The sequence below is a fragment of the Moschus berezovskii genome, chromosome 3, assembly GCF_049115385.1.
Source record: "Moschus berezovskii isolate FMDL1 chromosome 3, NW_MosBer_1.0, whole genome shotgun sequence".
Classification (NCBI taxonomy): domain Eukaryota; kingdom Metazoa; phylum Chordata; class Mammalia; order Artiodactyla; family Moschidae; genus Moschus; species Moschus berezovskii.
In genome coordinates this window covers 45178637-45205953 of record NC_142462.1, presented here as the reverse complement: position 1 = coordinate 45205953, position 27317 = coordinate 45178637, and the positions used below count along the sequence as shown (strand labels likewise).

General features: G+C 33.7%; 1 protein-coding gene across 1 annotated transcript in view; it reads right to left on the bottom strand.

Annotated features, from left to right (window-relative positions):
- The window catches only part of PCLO (piccolo presynaptic cytomatrix protein), a 316952-nt gene that overhangs the window by 23392 nt on the left and 266243 nt on the right, over positions 1-27317 (bottom strand). Inside the window, exons 11-13 of the mRNA XM_088833888.1 lie at positions 6526-6634; positions 5927-5994; positions 4676-4893 (exon numbers count right to left, since the gene is read on the bottom strand). Of these exons, the coding sequence (XP_088690014.1) occupies positions 4676-4893; positions 5927-5994; positions 6526-6634 (395 nt within the window). The remainder of the gene's footprint in view (positions 1-4675; positions 4894-5926; positions 5995-6525; positions 6635-27317) is intronic.

The following is a 27317-nucleotide window of genomic DNA, read 5'->3' as shown; positions in this document are numbered from 1 at the left end:
GCTCCAGGTAGCTATGGTTTAAGAGACAAGTATTTCTTTTCAGTGATGTCATACCTTTGTGAAGCTGCTTTTCAATGACTGTGGTGGTAAAAAAAAAATGTACTGCAAGAAAATTAGTGTGATCAGTGTGGAAGAGGAAATGAGAGTGTCAGTGTCCAAACCAATTCCACCATCTGAATAGCTGTGCAGTCCCTTCAGGCACACATATCCCACTGATAAATAATTTTAGTATATAACTATGAAATGGATACATTATTTTATTTCATTTTATATATTATTTTTCCAATGGTTACTAAGATGTTAGGACATAAATACTAGTTAAATTGTTGGGACCTAACTACATAATATGGAGAAGGAAATGGCAACCCACTCCAGTGTTCTTGCCTGGAGAATCCCAGGGACGGGGGACCCTGGTGGGCTTCTGTCTATGGGGTCACACAGAGTCGGACACGACTGAAGTGACTTAGCAGCAGCAGCAGCAGCAGCAGCAACTACATAATAAATGTTAATTGCTTTAGGTTTTTCTTTTTGTATAGAGTAGTATAAAAAAATTGTTGAGCTGTTGTGTGCTGTGATAGAAAAGTCTGGGAGAGCACGGACCTATTTCATTAGAACACTTAAAACTAGTAAGCATTTTATTTGACATTTATTTATACTATGACTTGGGAGAAATTATTCAGATTTTAAAGATAATATGAAGAAAATCTGATTAGATTTCAGAAATAAAACAGCTTGAGGCAGTAAAATAAAAATTTTGGAGGCAAAAATTCATACTGAATTAATAAAATAATTTAAAATGGTCATATGTATATATATAGCATAATTTAAACCTATGTCTAAATAATTTAGATTCACATTTTACTTATATTTACTCAGAAGCAATCGCTTAAACTGGAACATTATTAATAGATTAATAATTACTTATGAATAATCACTCAAAACATTTAATAGATGGTGTTCTAAATATACATAATTAATGTATAATTATGCTATGGTTTAAATATTTTTGTTTTAATTTACTCCATAATATTAATGCTTTATAATTTAATATATAGTTAGCCTCATAACTAATAAAAACAAACTGCTACGGCTAAGTCACTTCAGTCGTGTCCAACTCTGTGCGACCCCATAGACGGCAGCCAACCAGGCTCCGCCGACCAGGCTCTGCCGTCCCTGGGATTCTCCAGGCAAGAACACTGGAGTGGGTTGCCATTTCCTTCTCCAATAAAAACAAAAGTATGTTAAAATTATAATTTTCTAAATTAACTGAAGAAAATATGCTCTATTTGAACATATTACCTGACTCAGAAACATGTAAGCTTCAGACCATTGCTCAATATTTCTCTAATCTCTGAATGTCAATATTTTAACACTGTAGGATTTGTAGAACAAATAAAAATAAGTATTGACTTTTATGCATACTATAAATATCATTAAGTTTATTTATTTTAAGAAACTCAGTACCAGTTAAATGTTGATGATAAACCCTCCAAAAGATGAATAGGTAATAGTCCCTTTCTTCAAAAGTGTTAACATCTATTCACTATATATTTCTGTAAGTATATATAGAATCTCACTAATAATCAGATTTGATTATTGTTATTACTACTAATAAGAATTAAAAAGCAATCTATATACAATCACTGTCAAGTAGACTATAATGTGAGCCACATAGCTTATTTCAAATACTCTAGTAGTCACTTTAAAAATGTAACAATAAATGGTAAAATTAATTTTTAAAAATATATTTTATTTGGCTGCACCAGGTCTTAGCTGCACCGCATCGGTAGCATGTGGATGTTTTAGTTGGGTATGTTGGATCTTTAGTTGTGGGATCTAGTTCCCTGACCAGGGGTCAAACCTGGGCCCCCTGCATTGGGAGCATGAAGTTTTAGCCACTGGACCATCAGGAAAGACTTGTGCAATTAATTTCTACTGACATATTTTATTTGATGCAATTTATTAAAAATACTATCATTTCATCATGAAATCAATATAAAAAAATGTAATGAGCTATTTTACATGTTTTTTTATACTAAGTCTTTAAAATCTGTTGTATAATTCACATATACAGCATATCTCAATTAAGACTAGCACATTTGAAGTGTTCAATTGCCACAGGTGGCTAGTAGCCACTGTCATGGACAGGGAAGCTCTATAGCTGTTTCAGCAAACCTCTGTAAAACTACACAGGTCACATTCTTGGCATAGAAAAGAATTATCACATATTACAAAATGTGTCGGTGTCATTTCCTTGATGTTTGTCCTATAATACCTGGGTTCATCTTGCAACCATTACCAAAAAAGTTCACTTAACAAAAAACCGATATTTTTTACTCCCATAATATTATAAAGACTCACAGGTGCCACTGATGTTTTAATTTAATTTTAATTAATTTTGTTATGGTCTATGGAAGCTACTCTACTATGTGCTTAGGGAGCTATGAAGAAAATAAGAAATGGCTTTTAGTTCTTAATGAGTGTGCAGCCCATTTAGGAGGATAAAATAAGCAAACAGGTAACCATAATCAAGATACAAATTGTTTTAATAGATACATAAAGCATCTGGCACTATGGAGGGAGGGAAGGAAGAGAGAAGGATAACTAACTTTAAGGAAGGATTAGAATATGGAAAGGCTTAGTAGAGGAAGAGTTTCTGTTATTTTTGTTTATCTTTGGCTCTTCATTTTCTGCAGATTGCAGAGTAAAAGCAAGGCATGGCATATAATGTCTTTCAATTTACAATTATCTAGGCTTCTCCTCTATTTATTATCCCTATATCTTTTCTATACCATGACTTAAGCATACAATGTTCTGTTTCTCTTTTTTTTTTTTTTTGGTGGTACATTCTCTTCAATGTTGGTTCCTTTTTCCCCTTTACCAAACTGGTTCATTAGCTAAATGCCAGCTTTCCTAATCCCACCGTCCCAGCGCCCTCTGCAGTTTTAAATGACCACCAACATTATAGCTTTACTGAATTTGTTTATATATCATCCTTCATCTATACTTAGATTAGCACTTCTTACACTTCAAGGGGTATCACGCTCACTTGGAGAACTTATTAAAACTCAGGTTGCTTGGTCTTATCCCTGGAGCTTCTGATTCAGAAGGCATAAGGGTAGGATCAAGAATTTGCATTTTTAATAAGTTCCTGCCTGATGCTGGTGCTACTGAACTGAGCAGACTTTAAGAACCACTGGTCTATATAGTATACAGGGATGGATTTTATCCATCTTTGTATTGTGCATACAAATTATGACTCATGTTACCGAAGGTGGCATCTAAAAATGTCTTTGGAAAGTAGAGAGGCTATTGTAGAGATCTGACAACATTAAGTTTACTGTGATAATCTTCCAAGGAACATCCCCCTTCCCCAGGTAGAGGCAGGGAAGCTGACATTCCAGGTAGCAGGGATGAATTTTAAACAGGATAGGGACCTAAGCCTATCACTGTGTCACAGATCCATAGTTGGAGGGTAGATTACGAGGAAGGGAGGCTGGTGAGTGGAATGACTAGTAGTAAGTGCAATACTGCCGGTAAAAAAGAATCATGCTTTACTAAACGAAATTGGCAAGTTCAGAAAAGATGGAAAATTATTAGAGACATCAAAAAACTAGAATTCACAGCACTAGGATTCAATGAGTCAAAAGAAAAGATGAGATGGTGCTTTTATATTTCGACTTAATTTTCTGGGAGGATGGTGATGTCAAATGCTGAAATAAAAAAAATATCTGGATAACAGACTTATAGAATTTATTGTGTTTGGTATGAAAACTTTGTTAGCAGAATTTGTCATGTCTTTAGGTCATCTGTGCGGAGACACTGAGAAATCTGAAATGCTATCAGCCTGTAACTTTGGAGACAGGGCATCTCCATGATGTAATTCTTCAAAATTAATACATAATTGCATGTGGTAAAATATAGTTGTGTTAAAATTTATTTTGAATTTGAGTTTATCTTTGAACTTATTCCTCATGAAACTGTGAAAAGCTTTATTTTCTGAAGTCCAGTCAACTTATCCAACCATAGCCTGTCCTGCCTATATATATTTCACCTCATAAAGAAAAACCTTTATGTTTAAACAAAAAAACAAAAAATCCTTTTAAATGTATTTATTAATCATGAAGAGAGTTTCTCTATTAATAATCCAATCTATGGGGGAAAATTAAAAATTGTCTATATTATCACCTGATCCTATTAAGTTACAATTAATTTATGTTTTCTTTTAATTCCCCAGTAACTCTACAATAATACTGTTAGAAACATTTATTCTAACTGAAGAACTGCACCAAGAGAAAATTTATTAGTATGGAATTAGGGATACATTTCAAAATAGCAATACTGTATTACTAGCTTTCTTTGCTTCTTGTCCTAAATTATCCTCATTTTGTGGTCTTTTTTTACTATTTATTTAAATTATAAAATATAATGTAAATTATATTTTGTGTTTTCAAAAAGACACAATGCCTATATTTGATACACAAAGAGGTTCAGATTTATGTAACAACCACAAAGAAAAAGAACAGGAAGCATCAGATACATTTTTTTTCAAGTCCCTCATAATAACTGCCATGATATTTTAACCTGTAGGACATGATACTATATTTCCTATCTCCTAATTTGAATAAGGAGCTAGAAAATAAGCAATTTAGAGGTTGCATTGGGCATTTCTCACCTTGCTGCTGCTGTGTTTCTTTTTGCTCACTGAAGGTGACCCTGGCTGCCCAGGACTGGGAACAGAACTGGATCCTGCTGATGATGTAGGACCTGAATGAACGTGAGATCCCTTTTCAACAACAGATGACAGAACCAGTGGTGACTGCTGTAGTGAGACCTTCTGGAGCTCTGCTGCCAACTGCTTGGGATCAACCCCTGGGGATTTCGCTTTATCCACTGCAACAAAACCAAATGGCTTCACATATTCTCAGTTTCATAGGTACTTAATACCATGGAACTTATCTGAGTTCTAGATGACAAAGCCAAAATGTTATATAAAACAATTTAAATTAAAAAGAAAATACATGCACGTGTACCTTTATAAATCTATTTCTAAGGAAGTTCAGAAGGTTCAGAGAAAAATTAAAGAGTACTGAATTACAGAGGGAATCTGAGGTTCCTATTATATCATCAGAAAAATGCTTGTAAATGTTTTATACAGAGAAATGAATGTATGACAAAATACTCTATTTTATTCACTGGAATTTAATTTCTATGATCGGTTGTTTTTATTTCTTGAGATCTTATACATCTACTTTTCTAAGGGGAGATTTCAAAGAATATATTTACATTTACAGACATATGAAAATTTCTATAGGTTTTGGCCTGCTCTGTTTAGTGCCATAACCCAGGCTCTTAGAGATATTGGCTATAGCACAGGAAGTGCTTGGTAAATATTTATTGAACATGGAACAACAATACATTTAATCTTATAAGTGAGCTAAACTTATAGACTATATCTGCTACCTAAGAAAGAGTTCAATCTACTTTACTGTGTACTTATATATTATATTCATTTTTATTTATTATAAAAAGCAATGAAAAGTTTCAGTAGTGTTCAGCTATGCTAAAAAGAATCTAGTATTATCCAAAAATTATATAGGACCCAAAATAAATGACTCCATGGATTACTTTCATATGATGAATTTAAAGAATTCAAAATGTGAATTCACACAGCAAGAAATTCATGTGAATTTCTTTAATGGCTCTAACATGTATATCTGTGTTTCCCTAGAAGACTAAAATGAAACTACAATGCTTCCGATTTTCTTACTATTACATAAATATATAAACATCCATATGTCTATACATTTATTTTTGCCTATATCTGTGTTTGTGTCTATATGTTCATCTACAGCTCCATCTGCCTCTGCAACTGCTTCTCCATCTCCATCTTCACCACACTTGGAAGCAGACTGCTTTCACCTACCAGCTTTTGGTGGTTCATGGAGTTCTAGGTGCTGGGGATTTTCAGAATCTGATAGCATATTGAGGTCCCTAAAAAATAAAACAAAAAAAAAATTAAGAAAGCAATTGAGGACGTCTGAGACAAAAGGCCCCTTTTCCCAACTACGCTGAGTATTTTTTTCAATAGGTAAATGAGAAGTGGTTAATGATATAAAGCAATTTCAAAGCATGCTCACCCTTCTAACCAACTATATATTTGCAATGCTGTTAAAAGTCAGCTGATAAAAATGATTATTTAAGGTGAAATCTTTATGGATTAAATATAAGTTCATTTTGAAATACTGTACAAATCCATGAAATAAATGGGTTTAGGTTTTCACTTAAATGAAGCATGTTTCAAGAAAATCATGAAAGGGGACATAATCAGAAACAAAATTAGCTGAATTCTTTCTGTGCTTTAGATTTGATTCTGAACACAAGACATCTATAAACTTGCATTCACTTTATTTTCTAATTACAAGAAATCTTGCTGACTGGCAAAGGTTCCACCTTAACAATTTTAAATTAAAAGAGCCATGAATAGCCAAAAAAATGGAAACAAAAAGATGGGGAAAAACTCACAGTCTTACACATATTTCTGCTTCCCCATTTTGCTGACTAATGATACTCTGCACTTCTTCATATGTTTTAGAAGTTAAAGGAATTCCATTCCACTCCAATACTTGCATGCCTAAAAAGAAAAATTCAAGTATAAAATTAAAAGAATGGCGTGCTATGTCTCATCTGGGTCCATAGGGCACAGAAGACATTGCTTTGCATTTAAAAACCACTTCAGCAGCCATTCAACTGAGCACACCATTTCAGAAAACATCAGTTCAGAGATCTCTGGAACATAAATACCAAAACCATATGTAGTTTGATTTCATCAACTTACCTGAACATATAAAATGTATCTAATACAACATGCAAAATGTTGCTCTTGAAAAACTATTAAATATTATCAAACCCATGCATTTTGTTCACACTGTTATGAAGAAAACATTCTTGACTAAAATTAAACCAATTTTTTATGGGGAAGAAATAATTGTAAACACCAATATATTATTTTCTATATGCAGCAAACAACTAGAAAGGTGCAAACTCCCATTATATTACGGAATAGTAGTGGTAGAAAAAATTGTTAGGATTTTGTTGTGAAACTTCCTTTAACAAATTGTTTAGCCTCAACTCTGCTCAGATAAAAAAGATTTCCATTAAGTGTCTTTTACTTATCTACATGAAATATAGTCCTAAGTAGAAGAAACAGATGTTATATAGAGGGCAGCATCATGGGTGTGTGTATGCGCTCTGTTCAGAAGGGCCCCATACTTGGTTTAATTTTTGCTGCTGCCGTCTTGAAATTCTTAACACTGTTTGAACAAAGAGCCCAACCAAAATTTTCATTTTGCTCTGGGTCCTATAAATTATGTTGCTGGACTGGTTACAGAGCATTTTGTGTTTCCTCTTTTTCTACAAAGATAATTTTCACAGAAAAAAGTAGTACCATTAATAGTATTTCAATAGTTTACATTTAGGTTTTTTGGTCCCTTTTATATGAGCTGTCAAATAATTTAGGGTGTGTATTTGCCACAGATCACATGGTCATATTATGTAGCTATGTGAGCTAGATATAAATTCGATGAAACCACTCAAACTGTAGTGCCAGATATTTGTGAATGCTACCAGCTTTACCTGAGGAAAAATACCTGCCATGGCTAGAACATCATTTAAAAAGAAATACTTGTTGAATAATTAGGTTTTCAATGAGCTTCATAGATGCCAATGTGAAATTCCCTATTGCTCACTATCGGCTTCCATTGGAAATTCTAAACATGGCATGATTGAGTCTTAAAAGTTTTAATGATTTTGATATACATTGGTAACAAGTAAGGGAAGTTCTTTTACCATTGAGAAATGGCAAAAGAAGCCCATAAAAATGCCTACAATAACACAAACAAGAATAATGACTTTTCTATAACTTACTCCAAGGAAACTTTATCTTCAGATGGGCCTTAGGTTTATTTCAACAATCCTAGGCTGTTGTACACATAAAATGAGAAAAATTACATGAAAGAGTATGATAATACCTCTAAAGAAAAATTCAGCACTGAAAGAGGTAAAGCACACTGAAAAACACTTCTGTTAGTCACAAGAAAGAGTACATTTATAACCAGATGATTCTAAATTGAAAGAAATTAATGGTGTCATAGATCCAACCAGTCCATTCTAAAGGATATCAATCCTGGGTGTTCATTGGAAGGATTGATGATAAAGCTGAAACTCCAATACTTTGGCCACCTCATGCGACGAGTTGACTCAACGGAAAAGAGTCTGATGCTAGGAGGGATTGGGAGTGGGAGGAGACGGGGACGACAGAGAATGAGACGGCTGGATGGCATCACCGACTCCATGGACATGAGTTTGAGTGAACTCCGTGAGTTGGTGATGGACAGGGAGGCCTGGCGTGCTGTGATTCATGGGGTCGCCAAGAGTCGGACACGACTGAGAGACTGAACTGAACTGAACTGAACTGAAATCCAGAAATTGCATTGCCACTTTTCCGCAGGAACAAATTTTATTCAAGGAAATAGCTGCATAACCTTCTTGCTTCCTGTTTTGAATTTACCTGTCAGTTTTTCACATTTTAAAGGGGCAAATTTATACAATGTAATTATTCAGTGAAATGAAAACTGCTTCTAGTTGTAAAAAAGAAAATCTGTTTAGACTCATTAATAAAACTGATGAAAAAACACAGAGATAACTAGCATGTTACCTAGATATATACCCAAGATCATGAACTACATGATTTTCTCAGTCTCAAGATATATCAGTTGAACCTTCTCTCTCCCAATAGTTTCCCACTAGCACTGGTGCAGTACTGCAGTTCAAAAGATTTTTGCCAGTTCATTAGTTTTGGTTTCATGGGGAGTATGAAATTTATAGGGAATGTGACTACTTGAACATAGTTACTTAATAACAAATTCCCTTTCCTCTGTCTCTCCAACTTCCTACAAATTCTACAAGAATCACAGGAAAATAAATGAGTATACAAATCACTCCTTTTAAATTCAAAAGATGATTTTAGTAGTTGTAAGAATTAAGCATAATTAAGTATGTGTCTTCAAATATATAATAGTTTTGAAAATTATTTTCTTTGGCTATGCAACTTGGCATGTGGGATCCTAGTTCTCTGACCAGGGATCGAACCTGCATCCCCTACAATGGAAGTGTGAAGTCTTAACCACTGGACACCTGTGAAGTCTCTTGAAAACACTTTAATTGTAAGGTCCTAGAAACTATTTTAAACTGTATGCAAAAATTATTTGATCATACTACACAGAAGTTCTCTAAAATAGTATTTTATCACTTAATTTGATTTGAATGTAGGCATATTCAACGTTAAGGAAACTTTTTACTCTGACTTTGGTTTAGAAATAATTCCTAGAAGATAGTGAACACATGAATGGTTTTATCTACTGTTTAGCATTGTGAGCAAATACATTTTCTTTAAATTATATCAACATGTATGCAAACTAGTTATTCAAGTTTGAGATTGTACAGATGATACTTCAATTATATCCATAGAAAGCGCCTATTCTAATAACTTCTAATAGGAATGCTAGGATAATCTGATTTTTTATTTGTATGAGTAATGAGAAAATTAACTTCTTAAAATCTTACACTTTGGTAATTAAAACCCCCAAAATATAATAATAAGAAATTTTTGAATTAAAAAGATCAGTCACCATAAAACACTCTATATTATCACTAGTTTTAGTGATATTTATCACTATTTATATCTGTTATTTATATCAATATTTATCACTACTTCAAAAACATATTCTGAATTAAAATTACTACATTACCTATCAAAATGTGATTAAGGTATATTAAAATACATATCACACAAAAGCTCATGATTTTTATTTATCTATTCCACAAATACTTAAATGGCAGGCACTATGCAATTTATCACCTTTGTTTCTACCATTCTATGTTGTTATAAAAATTAATAAAATGATAATCTAGCAGAAAAAAACAGAAATATCTTGCCAATTAGCAAGATGAAGATGTCACAGAGAAGGAAATTCAAAAGTATTTTAAGTATATAAAGAAAAACCTAGACTCATGAGAGATTAGAAAGTATAAATGAAAGCAATAGTAATGTATTACTTAACTCTCACTATACCAAAAACTGTTTTAAAGCCAGAGAATATAGTGTGTTGACAAGGATATGGGATTAGGGGATCATGACATAGTACGTGGTTGTTTAGCTTTATCACCACTGTATGATGTAAGAATACTATGACTATTTATGGATGAAAAATACAACTGCTTGTTTACAATTATAAGCATGCAATTATTTTACTGGGAATGCAGATAAATGCAACCACTCTACAGTACAATGTGGCAGAATGTTGTTAAATAAAGCACATGTACATCCCAGGACCCAAAACACTTCTTGAGTTTCTATTTATGGGGAGGTTGTAGCATCAGGAAAAATGGACAATGAGAATGCACTAAATATTTACGATGGAAACACTTAGCAGTCTTAAGAAAGAAATCATAGTAGTTGTTAATACCAAAAGATGGATCCATCTTGAAAGCATCTGACAAGTAAAAACATGTGAGAAACAGGATCTGATCTAAGGGCAATGACATTTACATTCATTAAAATGATATCCCACACAAACTAACACTGTGAATTACACAAATATAAAACAGACATTACATAAATTATAATGGTTGCTCATGGAGGTAAGAACAGCTAGGTAAAGAAAATGAGATTAAACAAATGAATAAATAAATGGATAAACAAACACTCCCCTACACACACACAAGGTAGGTGGGGACCTAATGAGAACCAGTGGGGTTGGGGTTGATGTGCTATGAAATAAGAATATGATATAGCTGAGTAAAACAAACAAACAAAAAAACAACAGAAAAAAAACCCCCAAACTTAATTAAAAATTTGTATATATTACTCCCTTTTTTCACTGATATTATTAACTATGACTCTAGACTAGTTCCTAAATTTGGACATCTGTGCTCATGAATTCTCAATAAACTAGTGGCAGCAGGAGAAACTCAGCTGAACTGCTTATTTGTCTTGGCTTTCTAAATAACAAAGAAACCGCACAAGTTAGTTTCAGGAGTCCAGTAAGTTATCCCCATCAGTTACACTAGTTACTTATGCATTTTCAAGTTAGGCCATGTTAATATAAGTGAAATGCATAGATAGATGTATTTTATTACTTTCAAAACTACATTTAACGTTTTTAGCCAGTTTATATATTAACACTGGCTAAAGTCCATTGGGCTGCAAATGAGTTGGACACGACTTACGACAAAACATATGTTAACATAAAGAATGAAAGAAAGGTGGAAAAAGGGAAAAAAGAGGAAAAGGAAGAAAGAATGAAGGGAGGCAAAGGTAAAAAAAAAATTGAATATAGTTTCCTGAATATACAGGTCAAGGAGATGCCCTAATCTATGACAAGATGTTCAATACTGTGTACCTGAACACTTAAAAAATCAGTAAAGTATGGCTTTCATACAAAAGGTCTCAAATGAAATTAACTTCTACATTATAAAATTGTCACATTTTGAATGTGAAAAGTTATCTAAGAAATATCAAAGACTACCATTTGAAAAGACCCTGATGCTGGGAAAGATTGAGGGCAGGAAGAGAAGGGGATGACAGATGATGAGATGGTTGGATGGCATTGCTGACTCGATGGACATGGGTTTGGGTGTTGGTGATGGACAGGGAGGCTTGGCGTGCTGTAGTTCACGGGGTCGCGAAGAGTCGGACACGACTGAGCTACTGAACTAACTGAACTGAACTGTTAAACTGAGTTTACTCACATTATTTTTTTTTCCTATATCTGAGTCTACTGAAAGTATTGTGAATTAATGACTTCTACACTTATAGGTATAAAACAGATTTAGCTCCATTCATAAAAAATTTTTAAAGAAAACAGATTATCACCTCCTCTGCAGTATTACTGGTCAATTTATTATTGACCAGGGTCACTGAAAGAGGACTGCATGAATTAAATGTCTTGTAAAAACATGTCACAACTATTTCACAGACTCATTATACAGCAAGCAAGATCCTGTTAGATATAGTAGTTTTAGTTTTTTGTACAACTGAAAAGTAAAACATGAAGGGACATGACTTTTCTAACACCACATATTTAGTTAATGGGGAGGCCTGGCGTGCTGTGATTCAGGGGGTCGCGGAGAGTCGGACACGACTGAACTGAACTGAACTGAATGCAGAAATAGGAACTCTGTTTAACTGTCTCTCAGGCCAATGCCTGATCAATCAGTAAACAAGAAAACTCATTCAACTTATGCTAACTAAAACCATGTCATAGCGCACCTGAATATAAACAATGTTCAAATATGTAAAACTGGGCACAAAGAACACATATATTGTTATTTATATCTATAATGTTATTTTTAATCACAATAAAGACAGATAATGTATTGACAGAAATTGTTTATCTATATGACAGTATTATTTGAAGGTATGGACATGCAAAAATTGAATATCTTATTGAACAAACAAATTGTGGGATACATCATTTCATGGTGGGTAAACAATGAACATTAGGAGGGGGAAAAAAAAGCTGACTGGCTTTATCAACTTTTTTCTCCACTCCACTCCCAGGAAAGGAACCAATATTACATTTCTACAGGCACAATCATAGGAAACTATGGTAAGTCCTGCTGAAAGGGAAAATAATGTAGGAAGGCTTGGTCAATATCACTAATTATCAGGAAAATTCAAATCAAAACCACAGTGAGATATTATATTACATTGCTAGGATGGCTATTATAAAACAAACCCCCCCAAAAAGACACTAAATGTTGGTAAGGAGGTGAAGGAACTGGAACTAGTATACTCTGGTGGTTACACTGCAAAATGGTGTAGCCACTATGGAAGACATTATGAAGTTTCCTAAAAGTTGAAAGTAGAATTACCACATGATTTAGCAATCCTACTGCTGGGGATTTATTCAAAAGAATTGAAATGATGATCTTAAAAAGATACCAGCATTCCCACATTCTCTGCAGTGCTATACACAATAGCTCAAATGTGGAAATAACCTAAATATTCATTAACAGATAAATCAATAAAGAAAAACATGGTTTATAAACACTAAAGAATATTATTTGGCCTTTATTGCTCCTGAATTCAGGAAATTTGTAATATGAGGCATGGATAAATCTGGACAATACTATGCTAAATGAGTTAAACCCAGTCACAGGAGGACAAATACTGCATGATTCCATCTGGATGATGTATCTGAAACAGTCAAACTCATAGGAGCAAGGAATAGAATGGAAATGGGGAATTTCTAATTAACTTGTATGAAAGCTCAGCTTTGCAAGACAAATAAGCTTTAGATATCTGATAAATAACATTGTGCCTTTAGATATCAGTACTGTATTGTTACCTAAATGTTACATTAAAAACCATGAAGAGGTTAGGCCGCATGTTAAAAGTTGTAAGAGCAATTTTAAAAAGGGGAAAAAAAGAATGTAGGATGAATAAAAAGAATGGGAGGTAAAGAGTTGTAGGGAGAAAATCTTCCCTAACAATGGTGGTTGGAGGTTGCAAAGGCAGTAGGGAGCAGCATCCTATTTGCTTATATTATCCAGGGAAGATGGCATTACTTCAAAGAGAAATTTCTATGTGGTGCCTTTAAAAAAGCTGACCTTAGATTTGGTGGCTCAGATTAGACAGAATTACTCTCATGAAAATTTGGTCATAGTATAAGGGCACCACCCATTCAAGGAAGTGGGCTGGCTAGATCACCACTCTCTCAGTGGTGCAGCTCAATGTACAGGGATCCAACCTTCATTGTTCTACAATGTTTAAGACCCTCACTGGGAATTTCTCCAGTGCTCATGGGGAGAGAAACATCAAATAATAAATGTGATTCAATTTTTCAACAGTAGATGAAAGAAAGATTGGAATTGATTTACAGAAAATGTAATGTGCTTATTATACACCAGAATGATGTTGCAAACTCATGCTTTTTAGACAGAATTAAGGTAAAAAGGGAAATGTATTTAGCCATGATTTGTGGGTTCAACTTGAAGAAGGTTATCATTATAGGATTCTGTTTCTAATCACTAAACTAACATAATCTATTATTTCAGCTCAATATTTCCTGGAAGGATTGGTATGGATGCCAAAGTTACTCTGTGGCTACAGTTTAAGATGTTTAGAATTAGACATGTTACTTCAAATAGACTTAAATAGAATGTGGCAGAATAAGGCAGGAAACAGTTTATGGGTACTGAAATTTGATAAATCCCCTCCAACATAATATAACATATGGAGATATCCAATGATAGGTACATGATGCTAACATCTCATTTAAATAAGGTTGCAGTTTATAAATTTAAAAACTTTTCTCCATTTAATTTCCCAATTTATTTTGTCAAAATACTCATAGTATATGTTTTCTATTTACTTTCTAATTAAATGGCATGAACAGATTAATAAATACCATGACCAGCTAACAGTAACAGATTAATCCAAAATGCATGCATGATTACATAGAGACACAGAATTGGGTTAAATGGATATAGGAAGCAAGGTTAAATCACACAATTGTGCATGAGAGATGCTTGTCTTAACTGGTGCTGCCTCTGCTTTAAGTGTCCCTAAAATATTAAGGATTTTAACTTTATGTTCTTAATCTTTTTTGGTATTCATGTATTCTGCATTATTCCATTTATAAAGTTATCTCAATATATCTCACTACTCAGAGAATGGAGTTTAACACAAAATATCATCAATTTATATTTGGAAAAGTGTTTCCTAATAAACACAAGAAATATTTAGACCAGTGGCAAAAAAATCATCATCTCCAACAAGAATATATATATATATATATATTAGATACAAATTCTATTTCATAACATTATCTGATAGATAAAATATGTAGAACTTTGATTTCTAAGTTGCAACTTTAAATCATGTGCAAAATCAAACAGAAAGAAAATTATATTTGAAAATTAAAGTTAGAAAATGAAATCCCCTAATCAAAATTTAAGAGCAAAAGAGATTCCAATAAACTTATTATAGAGTATAAAAGATACTTTTTTTTCACAGAAGGAATTTTAAAAAATCATAACCTAAGTACTCATCACTAGAAATATTATCACATGATCAATTTTTGTGCATACAAATGTTGATTTCATATTTTGCTTATTTTGAGCCAAAGATACTACATAATTATTATGAATGGGACAATCAAAACCTAAAAAGTGAACTTTAAATTACATAAGTTCTTTCATCATTTAAAGAATTAAAGGACAGAAATAAAACAGAGGAGTCATTTCAAACAATAATAACCATTTTATCACTCTGAGAGAAACTTTAAAAAAAGAAAATGAATTATGTGCTACTTCATAAGAAATGCCAATATTTTATTATCTATATCATCAAGAAGAATTAGCAAATAATTCACTTTGGCTTGATGGATGTTCAATATATAACATTCAATGGTAGAATTCTTTTCAAAAAGTTCTCAATCACTTTTAGTAAACAGAATGTAATTTTAATATATATAATTAGTATATAAAACATATTACAATAATTGAATTTTCCACTAATGAACCAAAGTTGTCTTAGAAGACAACACTTTAACAGCAATATCTGCCAAATGATAGAGAACAAAACTCAATTATTTCCCTCCAGCTCTTTAAAATTCACATAGAGAAATTACTTCCCCTAAGTCAGAAGCAAACATGATAATGGTAATATATTTTAGATGAATATAATGGCAATATATTTTAGGTAAATTAAACAAAACTTTTTTATTTAAAAGGAATAAAGAAGTCTTTTTTGATTAAAGGGAATAAAATTAGACCTATTTCACTTAAGTTAATCACACCAACATGGGATTTTTTTTTTTAAAGTTATTTTGACCACTTATCCTCATTTAATCTTTACAGCTATTCAGTAAAATATGTAGGATAAATGTAACTATCCCTATTTTTACAGATCTAAGATCTGTTTTAGAAATTACATTGAATGGTAGTTCAAAAAGGCAAGACTCCTGATTCTTCATCTAAGCCCGAGAATATTAGTAGCATTTTTGTTTAAAACATACAGAATATCTACTTATAACATTTTGGCTATCTTTATAGATAATAACCATAGCTTTATGTGTATAATCAATATGAAGAAATGTACTTATTTATGATAAAAGTACTGTATGTGTCAAAGACAGGACTAGATAGATGCTGGGTCATATCATTAATCATGACTTCTAACATGATTTCTCCCACTTAGAAGTAGGGGCATCATGAACACATGCTCATAAAAGTAAACAAGATTACAGTTCCAGTCTTAAGCTGAGAAATGACAGAGGTGATGGATAAAAAATAAATTATAATGGATTGGCATAAGTTATGAAAGGCCTGGTTCAGTTCAGTTCAGTTCAGTTCAGTCGCTCAGTCGTGTCCGACTCTTTGCGACCCCATGAATCACAGCACGCCAGGCCTCCCTGTCCATCACCAACTCCCGGAGTTCACTCAAACTCATGTCCACAGAGTCGGTGATGCCATCCAGCCTGGTAGGTTACATTAAACTGAGGCTAATAGAAGACATTGGAGAAGGAAATGGCAACCCACTCCAGTGTTCTTGCCTGGAGAATCCCAGGGACGGGGGAGCCTGGTGGGCTTCCGTCTATGGGGTCGCACAGAGTCGGACACGACTGAAGTGACTTAGCAGCAATAGAAGACATAAGAAAAATTTGCCATAATAAAATTCTCATTTCATTAACTGTCTGCAGTTTGGATGTTAATGTCAGCCTCTTTCATGTTTTCTCTTGTACATATTTCTATTGTTACACTCAAAACACTTTATTTTACATTATGCATTTGTGTAATTGTCTCCACTGCTGTCTTGTGATTTTCTACATCTGTACCTAAGTTTACTGAATGAATGAATGAAGGCAGAGACAAACTAGAAATTGGGAGACTGCTGAAGAAGATAAGAATTCAAAACTGCAGAGAAATGCAAATCAAAACCACAATGAGGTACCATTTCACACCAGTCAGAATGGCTGCTATCCAAAAATCTACAAGCAATAAATGCTGGAGAGGGTGTGGAGAAAAGGGAACCCTCTTACACTGCTGGTGGGAATGCAAACTAGTACAGTCACTATGGAGAACAGTGTGGAGATTCCCTAAAAAGCTGGAAATAGAACTGCCATATGACCCAGCAATCCCACTGCTGGGCATACACACCAAGGAAACCAGAATTGAAAGAGACAGGTGTACCCCAATGTTCATTGCAGCACTGTTTATAATAGCCAGGACATGGAAGCAACCTAGATGTCCATCAGCAGACGAATGGATAAGAAAGCTGTGGTACATATATACAATGGAATATTACTCAGCTATTAAAAAGAATACATTTGAATCAGTTCTAATGAGGTGGATGAAACTGGAGCCTATTATACAGAGTGAAGCAAGCCAGAAAGAAAAACACCAATACAGTATACTAACGCATATGTATGGAATTTAGAAAGATGGTAATGATAACCCTGCATGCGAGACAGCAAAAGAGACACAGATGTATAGAACTGTCTTTTGGACTCTGTGGGAGAGGGCGAGGGTGGGATGATTTGGGAGAATGGCACTGAAACATGTATATTATCATATGTGAAATGAATCGCCAGTCCATGTTTGATGCATGATGCTTGGGGCTGGAGCACTGGGATGAACCAGAGGGATGGGATGGGGAGGGACGTGGGAGGGGGCTTCAAGGTGGGGAACACATGTACACCCGGGGGCAGATTCATGCCAATGTATGGCAAAACCAATACAATAACATAAAGTAATTAGCCTCCAATTTAAATAAATTTATATTTAAAAAGTTTAAAAAAAAGAATTCAAAATTGCAGCAGAAGATAGGATTATACATTTTTACATTTAACATAATCATCAGAAAATAATTTCATGAGGAAAACATGGAATTGCTGAGAATCAGTTATTTAAGTATAGTATTTAAATCTATTTTTCACAATTCATTAATATAAACTATTTAAGTTCAATAAAAGACTGAGATTTTATTCATTTTTGTTCCTCCCCAACACCTAAGTAGATATTGACAGACACATAATTTTCATATATAAAAATGCATTACAGAATGATTCTTCATCATAAACATTAAAAACTGTGGCTCTTACTGAGATACAATTCGAAAGTGACAGGAATAAAAAACATTTGAAATGCTACCTGTAGAACTACACAAATATACATCTTAAGTTGTATGATGTCTATTAAAGAATGTATACTTATTGTATTAATTAAAATAAGATTAAGACTTGAATTTTAAATGCTCCGTAGGTTTCTTACATTATGTAGGGATTTAAGTTTTTTTAAAAAACTTAACTTAAAAAAAAAACTTTGGCTTATAGTACCTTTTGGCTTGTGAAATTTGAATACTATGCATGGGAACAAATGAATAAACATAGAGGTTATTTTCACTGAGCTGAAATTTAAAATACATGTTGTATTAGTATTTATAGATACATGATATAGCATCATTTATCCCAAGTCCTCTGTTCCCATCTTGGTCTGAACAGCCACATTTCAAGCCTGCATTATTTCTGTAGCTTCCTAACTGCTCTCTTTCCTATTCAAACTATTATCCTTACAGCAGTCAGAATGATTTTCTTTAAACGTCATTCAGCTTGTGTCGGCCCAGTGCCTTCTCATTTGACATTAATAGAAGCTGAAGTCCTTACACTGACCTACAAGATTCTACCTCCGCCACTTCTGTTACTCTGTTACCAACGTTACTTTCCTGCCCACAACTCCTGCCCTCTTTCACAGCCTCACCCAGGGCCAGCCACGCTGACCTCAATGTGGTCTTACTGTTCCTGGCACATACAGGTAAGCTCTTGCTCTGAGCCTTTGCCCTTTTCTGTCCTCTGCCTGTAAGACCAGTAACTGTAAGCTGACTCCTTCCTCTCCCTGGAGGCTTTCCTCAGTTTTTGACTTCTTGGTGAACTCTTCCCTGACCATTCCATCTGAAATTACAACCCCACCCTACGGAATATGCACCTTCCTGGTTATCTTTTTCTCCTCAGCACTTATTACCAATTATTAAGTGATACTTATGAATAGGTTTGTTGCTTTCAGTCTCACCTGCTAAAATGTATAGTCTACATTTTCTTCATTTACATCTCATAGGACCAAGAGAGGTTGCTCTACAGAGCATATATTTAAACACATGCACACATAATTAATATAATTTATACACACATGTACATGTATGCTGGAACTTAGAAAACTCAAGCACCATATCTGACAGGAATGGGATCTAGTAAAACTAGAGAGTAAAAGCAAACAAAAGTAGTCTAAGAGAAAATAAAAGCAATTCAATTTTCTTCCACCACTCTCAGTGTAACTCAGTATATATATATAAAACCTTTAGTCTGATATGAAAACCTGCATTCCCACAGAATATTCTTTCTGCTCCAGCTCATCACTATATTTGGAACATAGCAGTACTCCATCATAGCAAATAGATAAAATATGAACTACTTAAAAAATTAAACAATGAAAGAGACAAAAGCTTAAAAAGATCTATTTCAGTTCCTGGACAGTTCATTGCTCTCAAGAGCTTACAGTCTGTTCTTAGACATTCCCTGAAAGTCACTTGGAATTCTTTGGGATGGGAGGAGTCATATCTGTAAGTTATACTTAGTTATGGTACTTGTTTCGATAGAAGTGTGCAGAATCAACCAATGTATTCTGCATTTCTATATTTCTCTCATTGAAACTAGGAGAAAAGAAAATACAAATTGTCAAAAAAGTCAGTAAATAATGGGTTTTCTTTCTATAAAGGTATCTTTCTCTTAGTTCTTCAGTTATTTTATATTTGTTGCCCATTCAGACCCTGACCAAACTTTTCCTCCACAATGAATATACTCTATTCACTGCCTTTCTAGGCTGTAAGCATCTTGAAAACAAGGTGGAATTCTATCATTCTACATCATTCTAGGATATACCTGTAGAGTACAGAATAAATGTTTTGATCAACTTTGTTAAGTAGTTCCTATATTCCTAATATTCTCACCTCTACTCCTTCATAACAACTTTCTTTCTGAACAACTTTTTATCACCATCTACCTTGTCAGTATATATTACTGCATACAAGTAGGTTCTTACAATTCTGCAGTAAGTACCTCAGTGTTCTTTGCCAATAAGAAATAACATCTCATGCAGGGATGAATTCACATTATTATCAGGCCTGAAGCTTATGCAATTTAAAGAAAAAAAAAGAAAATTATGAATACACAATTGAAATAAGTGAGCATTTGTTAAAAGAACAAAAGAAATCACATCAAATTACAAGTGTTAAAAAGCTGAAAAATGCCACAAACATCACACGTGCTTTTTAACTTCCTAGAGACTTGTAAAGGGCCTGTACAAGTGAGGAAGGAGCCCTGAGAGTTAAGTGTCATGATTTGTCAATTCTGATCTCACTTTCCTTCTTTTATCCCATGTAATTAGTCTCACATTCTTAATTCTAGTGCTCACATTTCCATTTTATGTAACATACACAACTCACCATGGCACATATACTACTGTTTTCCTTCCTCTTTCCATAGCTTGTATAGTCCAAGCTTGATTCTTCTCAAGCTTGATTTTTCTCAAGCTTCAATATCTTCCCCACATCTCTTCAAAAGAAAAGTGTCTCAAAGGTATGCACTAGGGAAGAGTCTTGTGGAGGATCTCTTTACACTTAATGCTATAGACCCAATGAGTTTCTGTGACTTATCAACTGTCATACACAAAAGGAGCTGATGAGAAAGATCAGTCCACACACTGGGAGCCAGACACCTGACATCTAACACACCATGATTCTATTCACTAACAAAAGACATGTTTTTTGTGATTAACAGACCATGAGCAATACATAAACAGATAGTAATTGTATGTATGTCCACTGACTTTAATCAGACATGAAATTAATGCACTGTTGATAAGAAGAAAAACTTAGAAGCTTTTTTAAAAGACTCGCCAAAACTATTGTTTTCTAGTTAGGAGGTAATATTAATATATTTACAAGCTGCTGCTGCTGTTAAGTCGCTTCAGTTGTGTCCGACTCTGTGTGACCCCATAGATGGCAGCCCACCAGGCTCCACTGTCCCTGGGATTCTCCAGGCAAGAACACTGGAGTGGGTTGCCATTTCTTTCTCCAATGCATGAAAGTGGAAAGTGAAAGTCAAGTCGCTCAGTCGTGTCCAACTCTTTGCAACCAGCCTACCAGGCTCCTCCATCCATGGGATTTTCCAGGCAAGAGTACTCGAGTGGGGTGCCATTGCCTTCTCTGATATTTACATGAGACACGACTTAATCACTTCAGGCATTAAATTTTTTAAAAATTATTCAGACTGGATACCTAAAATGATTTTCCATTATAGCAGATACCTCTACCAGATCAATGTTCCTTCTTACAGGAAGCCTGAACTCTGTATGATTAACTGTCATCTATGAAGTGTTTTGTCTACCTTCAACAAAATAGCTTCTTCAGCTAGTCTAGTTATTTATAGTTAACAAAGCACTCGCTTAAGCACAAAAAACGTTAACAGCTCCTTTTATACTTTCAGTTAACTTGGTGAGATAGGTCGTGAAGCCTCCTAGTTGAAATATCAACCCATACAGATGAGATAAAATGAGATTCAAAGAACATAAGCAACTTGCCTAGCTACATGAGCACGGTGCTAATTCAGTCTTCTGACTTCGTCTGCTTTGTCTACTAGGAGTATTCTAAATCCTTGTAGTTCAGAGCTCAGACCTGAACATGGTCAATTATCTATGCACATACAGATAGAGGGGATAGAGTTCAAGTTTAATAGCAGGCTCCTTTTACCATCAAAGATTTTCAAAGTAAGTACCACTACTTCTGTGAAACACTGTGAAAAACACTATATTAAATGTTTATGATATATTATTTTTGCTGATAACAATTTGGCAGACACTATTATTATCCCAATTTCCCAACTGAGAATACCAAGGTACTAAAAGTTAAACAGATTTTCCAGGCAGTAAGTACTATCGCTCAGTCTAAATCCTGATGTCTCTGACTCTAAAAACATTATCTTTATGTAAAGAAGATGCTAAACTATTGGCTGTCTGAAGGTGTGGTATAGGTATTAAGCAGAGTTCAGCACCCTTACTTCCAAAATAACCATACTAAGTTCAAACACACAGAAAATGCAACCAATTATGATATACTGATTAGACAAATCCAGAAATTTAAGAACAGAGACAACTGTTCTTGGTTAAACAGTGTCACTTGAACAAACATATGTATTTCAAGGCATACCACTCTTATTGATAAGCCAATCAAATTGGGATATGGAGTACTGTACATACCAAAAAATGTGAAAAGGGGCAATTATTTCATTTTTTTGGTGTCTGTATCAGAAATATTGACTCAAACACAATTCCTTCTGATTCATTTCCAAATAAATGGATAAAGAAGAAAAATGTCTTTCTTTATCTAGTCAATACAGCTAATCATTATTATGTAAGTATGATATCACTGCATCTTAAAAATAGTATATTATAACCTACCCATCCAGGTATCCTCAATTTATGTTTTTTCTTCCCAGAAGATAGTTTCCTAATTTTTAAATTTTTTTTAGAAAAACCTTTGAATCAACAAGAAATGTGATCTTGTGCCGTGTGTTCCTGACACACTATCTTGTAGGAATTCTGAGAAGTCTCATGCTAACGACCAATCCGTACCTGGTAATCCCCCTGGAACAAGTACAAGGAAGCTCACTCATCTGTGTGGTGTGTTTCTTGTCCTCCAACCTTGATCACTGCCATGCCATCTGTAACATATGCCAAAAAAGCATAAGCAGAAATAGAGACTTTCTTGCCTCGGAACATTCTCCTTTAAGTCACACAGGAGTGTGTCCTCTACTGAAATTAGTTCTTCTACCATAGACTTCTTCAGTACAGGGAATTCCAGAGGCCAACTTCTAAAATCAAAACCACATGCCAAAAACAGCTAACATCATCTCTACTCCAATTACTAATTCTCAAACATACACCCAACATTTTTTTTTTTTTGCCAGAAACCATGCCAATTCACCTTTAAAAGGAGCTAGCTAGATGAATCAAATCCCCTTCACTGAGAAAACTAGAAACTGAGAATTTGGAAATATCCATGAATTAGAATTTATGCCACAGGTAAATTTCCTCACAGAATAGCATATGAACAAACTGAGATAAACTCATTTCTTTACAGGCCTACTGGCCTGCAGAAGCTAATTTTCTATATATCTCTGGCTAAATCCATAAGCAAACATTGAAAATTATTGGTTTTAAATTTTTGTTCTCCTAGTCTATATCTCTACTGATTCATTAAGAAGTTTCTTGAAGCTACATTTAGACTTAACACTATCTTCCTACTTAACATATATTCCTATCTTAGCTTCAAACAGCATTCTCCAAACAAGTATTAATTATTAATAATAAAGATACAATTTATCTTCAAAAGCTTCAATTAATTTTTAATTGGATAATCTATCAATATAAACAAATAACTGCTTTTGGTTCAATGGCTAAAAGATGTTCAGTTCTTATAGACTTACTGTTCTCTCATGAAAACTGTTGAAATATGAAAAGTATTACACAGGTAATGTATTTCACAATTATGATGTTATGATACACAATACTATGGGAAAAATCATTTGGAGAATAAGATCAGAAGTCCAGTGATTAAATAAAACTTAGAACCAACAACATGCATATAAAGGATTAGGTCTGTCCCATTATACTTCCTAAACAAATTTTTATTTGTATTTTTTACTCTTTTTCTGGAGACACAATATTGTAATAGGTTAATATAAAATGATACAACTTTTCAATAAGTTTAACAATTGTTATGTATTAATTTCTTTAAATGTCCTAACTTATTGTATTGATTCAAAACACAATGATTAAATCTCTAAGAAGAGCAAAGGTCCCGCATTGAGAACCCATGGAAAACTCAAATACATAAGACTCAAAATTTTTTCTGCATTAATTTATACCTTCAATATAATTACTGTCAAATTTCAACAGAGATCTTCCTGGAAACTAACAAGCCAGTTCTAGAATGCAAGATCAAAGTTCAAGAACTGTTCCAAGTCGATTTTGAATAGCAATATGGTAGATTACCTACCATATGTCAGGACTTAAAAGAAAGGCATCATAATTAAAACGGCGTGACACTGATGTAGGGATAGACAAAGAAACCAATATCTCATAGAACAAAGATCTTATAAAAGACCCACACATGTATAAAAAAATCAATATATGACAGATGGGGTATTGTAGATCAGTGGAACAATGCTACACTATTTAATAAATTGTGCACAGGCAACTGATTATCCATACTGATGGGGGAGAAAACTAATTCTCAGACCACAGATAGAGTAAAAACAACTGAATTCTACATCTATAAGGACATTATAAAAAAAGTGAGATTTTAAAGTTTCAGAAAAAAATACAGGCTAATATTTGAGGACTTCAGGGCAAGGAGAATTTCCCAAATAATATAGAATATTTATACTACTAAAGAGAAACAAAATGATAAGCTGACTACGTTTCAATTTCAACTTAAAAAAAAGACAGACACTAAAGAAACAAAAGAAATAAGCCACATACTCGGCTGCCTACTTGACAAATGCTTATAACCAGAATATATAAAGATTCTCTGAAATTCAATAAAAAATACACAAACAATTCAATAAAGAATAAGCTAAAGAAACAAGCAAATCACAGATGAGGAAAACCCAAAAGCTAACAAGGTTAATAAAATACTATCACATTCAGTATTACTGAAGGCAAGCAAACGAAGTACACAATGGGCTATCATTTTATATTATATTTGAAAAAGAAAATTCAGAGTAAGAAGAACAAGAATAGAAAGGAGTAAGAACCCTAATTTACTAAAGATGAATGTAAAAATGGTATAATACTTAGGAGAACAATTTGGAAAAATCAACTACAGTTGAAGAAACCATGTAACATTCTCTTACATTATTTAACAATATGAGTTATTATCACCCAGAAAATGAAGCTGTACAAGAAACTTCTGCATATGTGCAAAAGGAAAAGGAAACCATTTCAGAAAATCAATTACAGCATTGTTTGAAATATATACAAAAAATAAAAAACCTCATAAGTAATAACCAGAGAATATTTAAACATTGTTGAGCCATATGGTAATAGAATTCTGCCCTGTACTACAAATGAACTTATTACAAAACAGAAATAGAGTCACCGATGTAGATGATAAACTTATGGCTATCAGAGGGTGGGGGGTGAATAAACTGGAAGATTGGGACAGACACATACATACTACTATTATATAAAATATGTAACTAATAAGGACCTACTGTGTAGCACAGGGAACTCTACTCGGTACTCTGTAATGGTCTTTATATGAAAACCTAAAAAAGAGTAGATAATGTATAAGAGATTCACTTTGTTGTACACCTGAAATGAACACAACATTGTAAATTAACTATATCCAATAAAATTTTTAAAAATAATAAAAATGAATTTTTCTTTCCTTAAAAAAATTCTGCCCTGCAATTAAAATAAACAACTACAGCTTCATGTACCACTTTAGATAAATCTCATAAATGTTGGGACTAAAAACCATGGCAAAAATTAATGTACAGTAATCTATCATTTCTATAAAATTTCATAAACAAGCAAAATGAATCCTTATAAACTTTATGAATGCATAAATAAAAATAAATTAAAGCAAGTGAAGGGTATTCTCATACTGTCTGGTGATATATTTTGGGTTAGTAAGAGGTTTGGAAGAGGAGAGGTGACTACAGGAGGCGTTCATTGATTTATAGATACTTATTTCTCCTAAAAATATGAAGCAAATAGGCAAAACATTGAGACTTAAAACAGTCTGATTAACACATGGGTGTTTACCATACTACTCTCTATAGCTTTTTTTGTATGCTCAAACATTTGCAACAAAAATTGCAGGCTGGTACCCAATTAAGTGTTATACTGCATACATCAAACCAGAATGTGAAGAAGCTCACCTACCCCATTCCCATGAGGGAAGGCAGAACAGAAGATATGGGATGTTGAGCTGTGTATCCCACTACATGAAGACTCTTAAAAGGCAAATCTATTATTAAAGCAATTTTCCTGATTGTGGAGGAGGCTCAGACTAAGGAAAATCACATCCATTTTCAATGAATTAGTAAACATCAAACTCTGATTTTCTGTTTTCACCATGTAACAGAGAAATGCAACCATTGAGTTGCTTTAGTAAAGTTTTCCAGGATTGAAAGCTCACCATTTAAGTGCACTCACCATTTAAGTGCAAATAAATCAGAAAGAGATGTGTCAGGCAGCAAACACTTCCATGTAGGACTTGTTATTTTGAGTTAAGAGTTAAAACTCATCTGTATTGTGCCCTTCACCCTCTCTCCATCAGAGAGCCAACATGATAATTGGGAGATTCTGGACTGGAGAAGAACCCACCAGAGGGAAAGGGTGCTCCATTTTCCAGATTGGGAGAGGCTTTTCTCTATCAGGAACCATCCAATTACCCACTCCCACTCCAGAGACCTGAATTTAAATTCAGGGCAAATAAAACTAAGAGAAAAAAAAGAGAGCAAACATATATAAATTTATGAGCACCTAAGTCCACGGTTATAACATGTGCCCAGAGAAAACTATCTATTTTGAACTTCTTTTCTTAAAAGATAATCAAAAGTTGTGTTAACAAATATAGATGCTGTTCTAAATGTACATAATTCTTTACCAGTAGTAAGAGTGTAAGTACACGTACTGGGTTGGTCAAAATGTTCATTTTCTGGAACATCTTATGGAAAAACCTGGATGAACATTTTGGCCAACTCAGTATCATCTTTTTTTTTTTTCTTTTTTTGCTTTACATAAGTTTGTATGGAGCGATATATTAGTGAGTACCAAATTTTGTAATTAAAAAGGAATTCTTCATTACTCATTTCTACATATATTGCTTGAAATATTTTATGAGGCACCTGTGTTGAGCATTTGGTATGGAGAAAAAAGAACTCCATGTCAAAGGACAAAAGAGATAAGAGGCACAAATGGTATTGAATACAAAGAACTGAACTTGGTCTTTATCAGATAAAAAATGAACAAAGTCTGTGCCTGTTCATAAAATACTGACAATTGTGTTATAGACTCCTCAAATTTGGAGATGGTTGTAACTTTGATCTGTGAAGAATACATAAAGTTATTTTTATTGTTCAGTTGCTAATTCATGTCTGACTCTTTGTGACCCCACAACCAGCAGC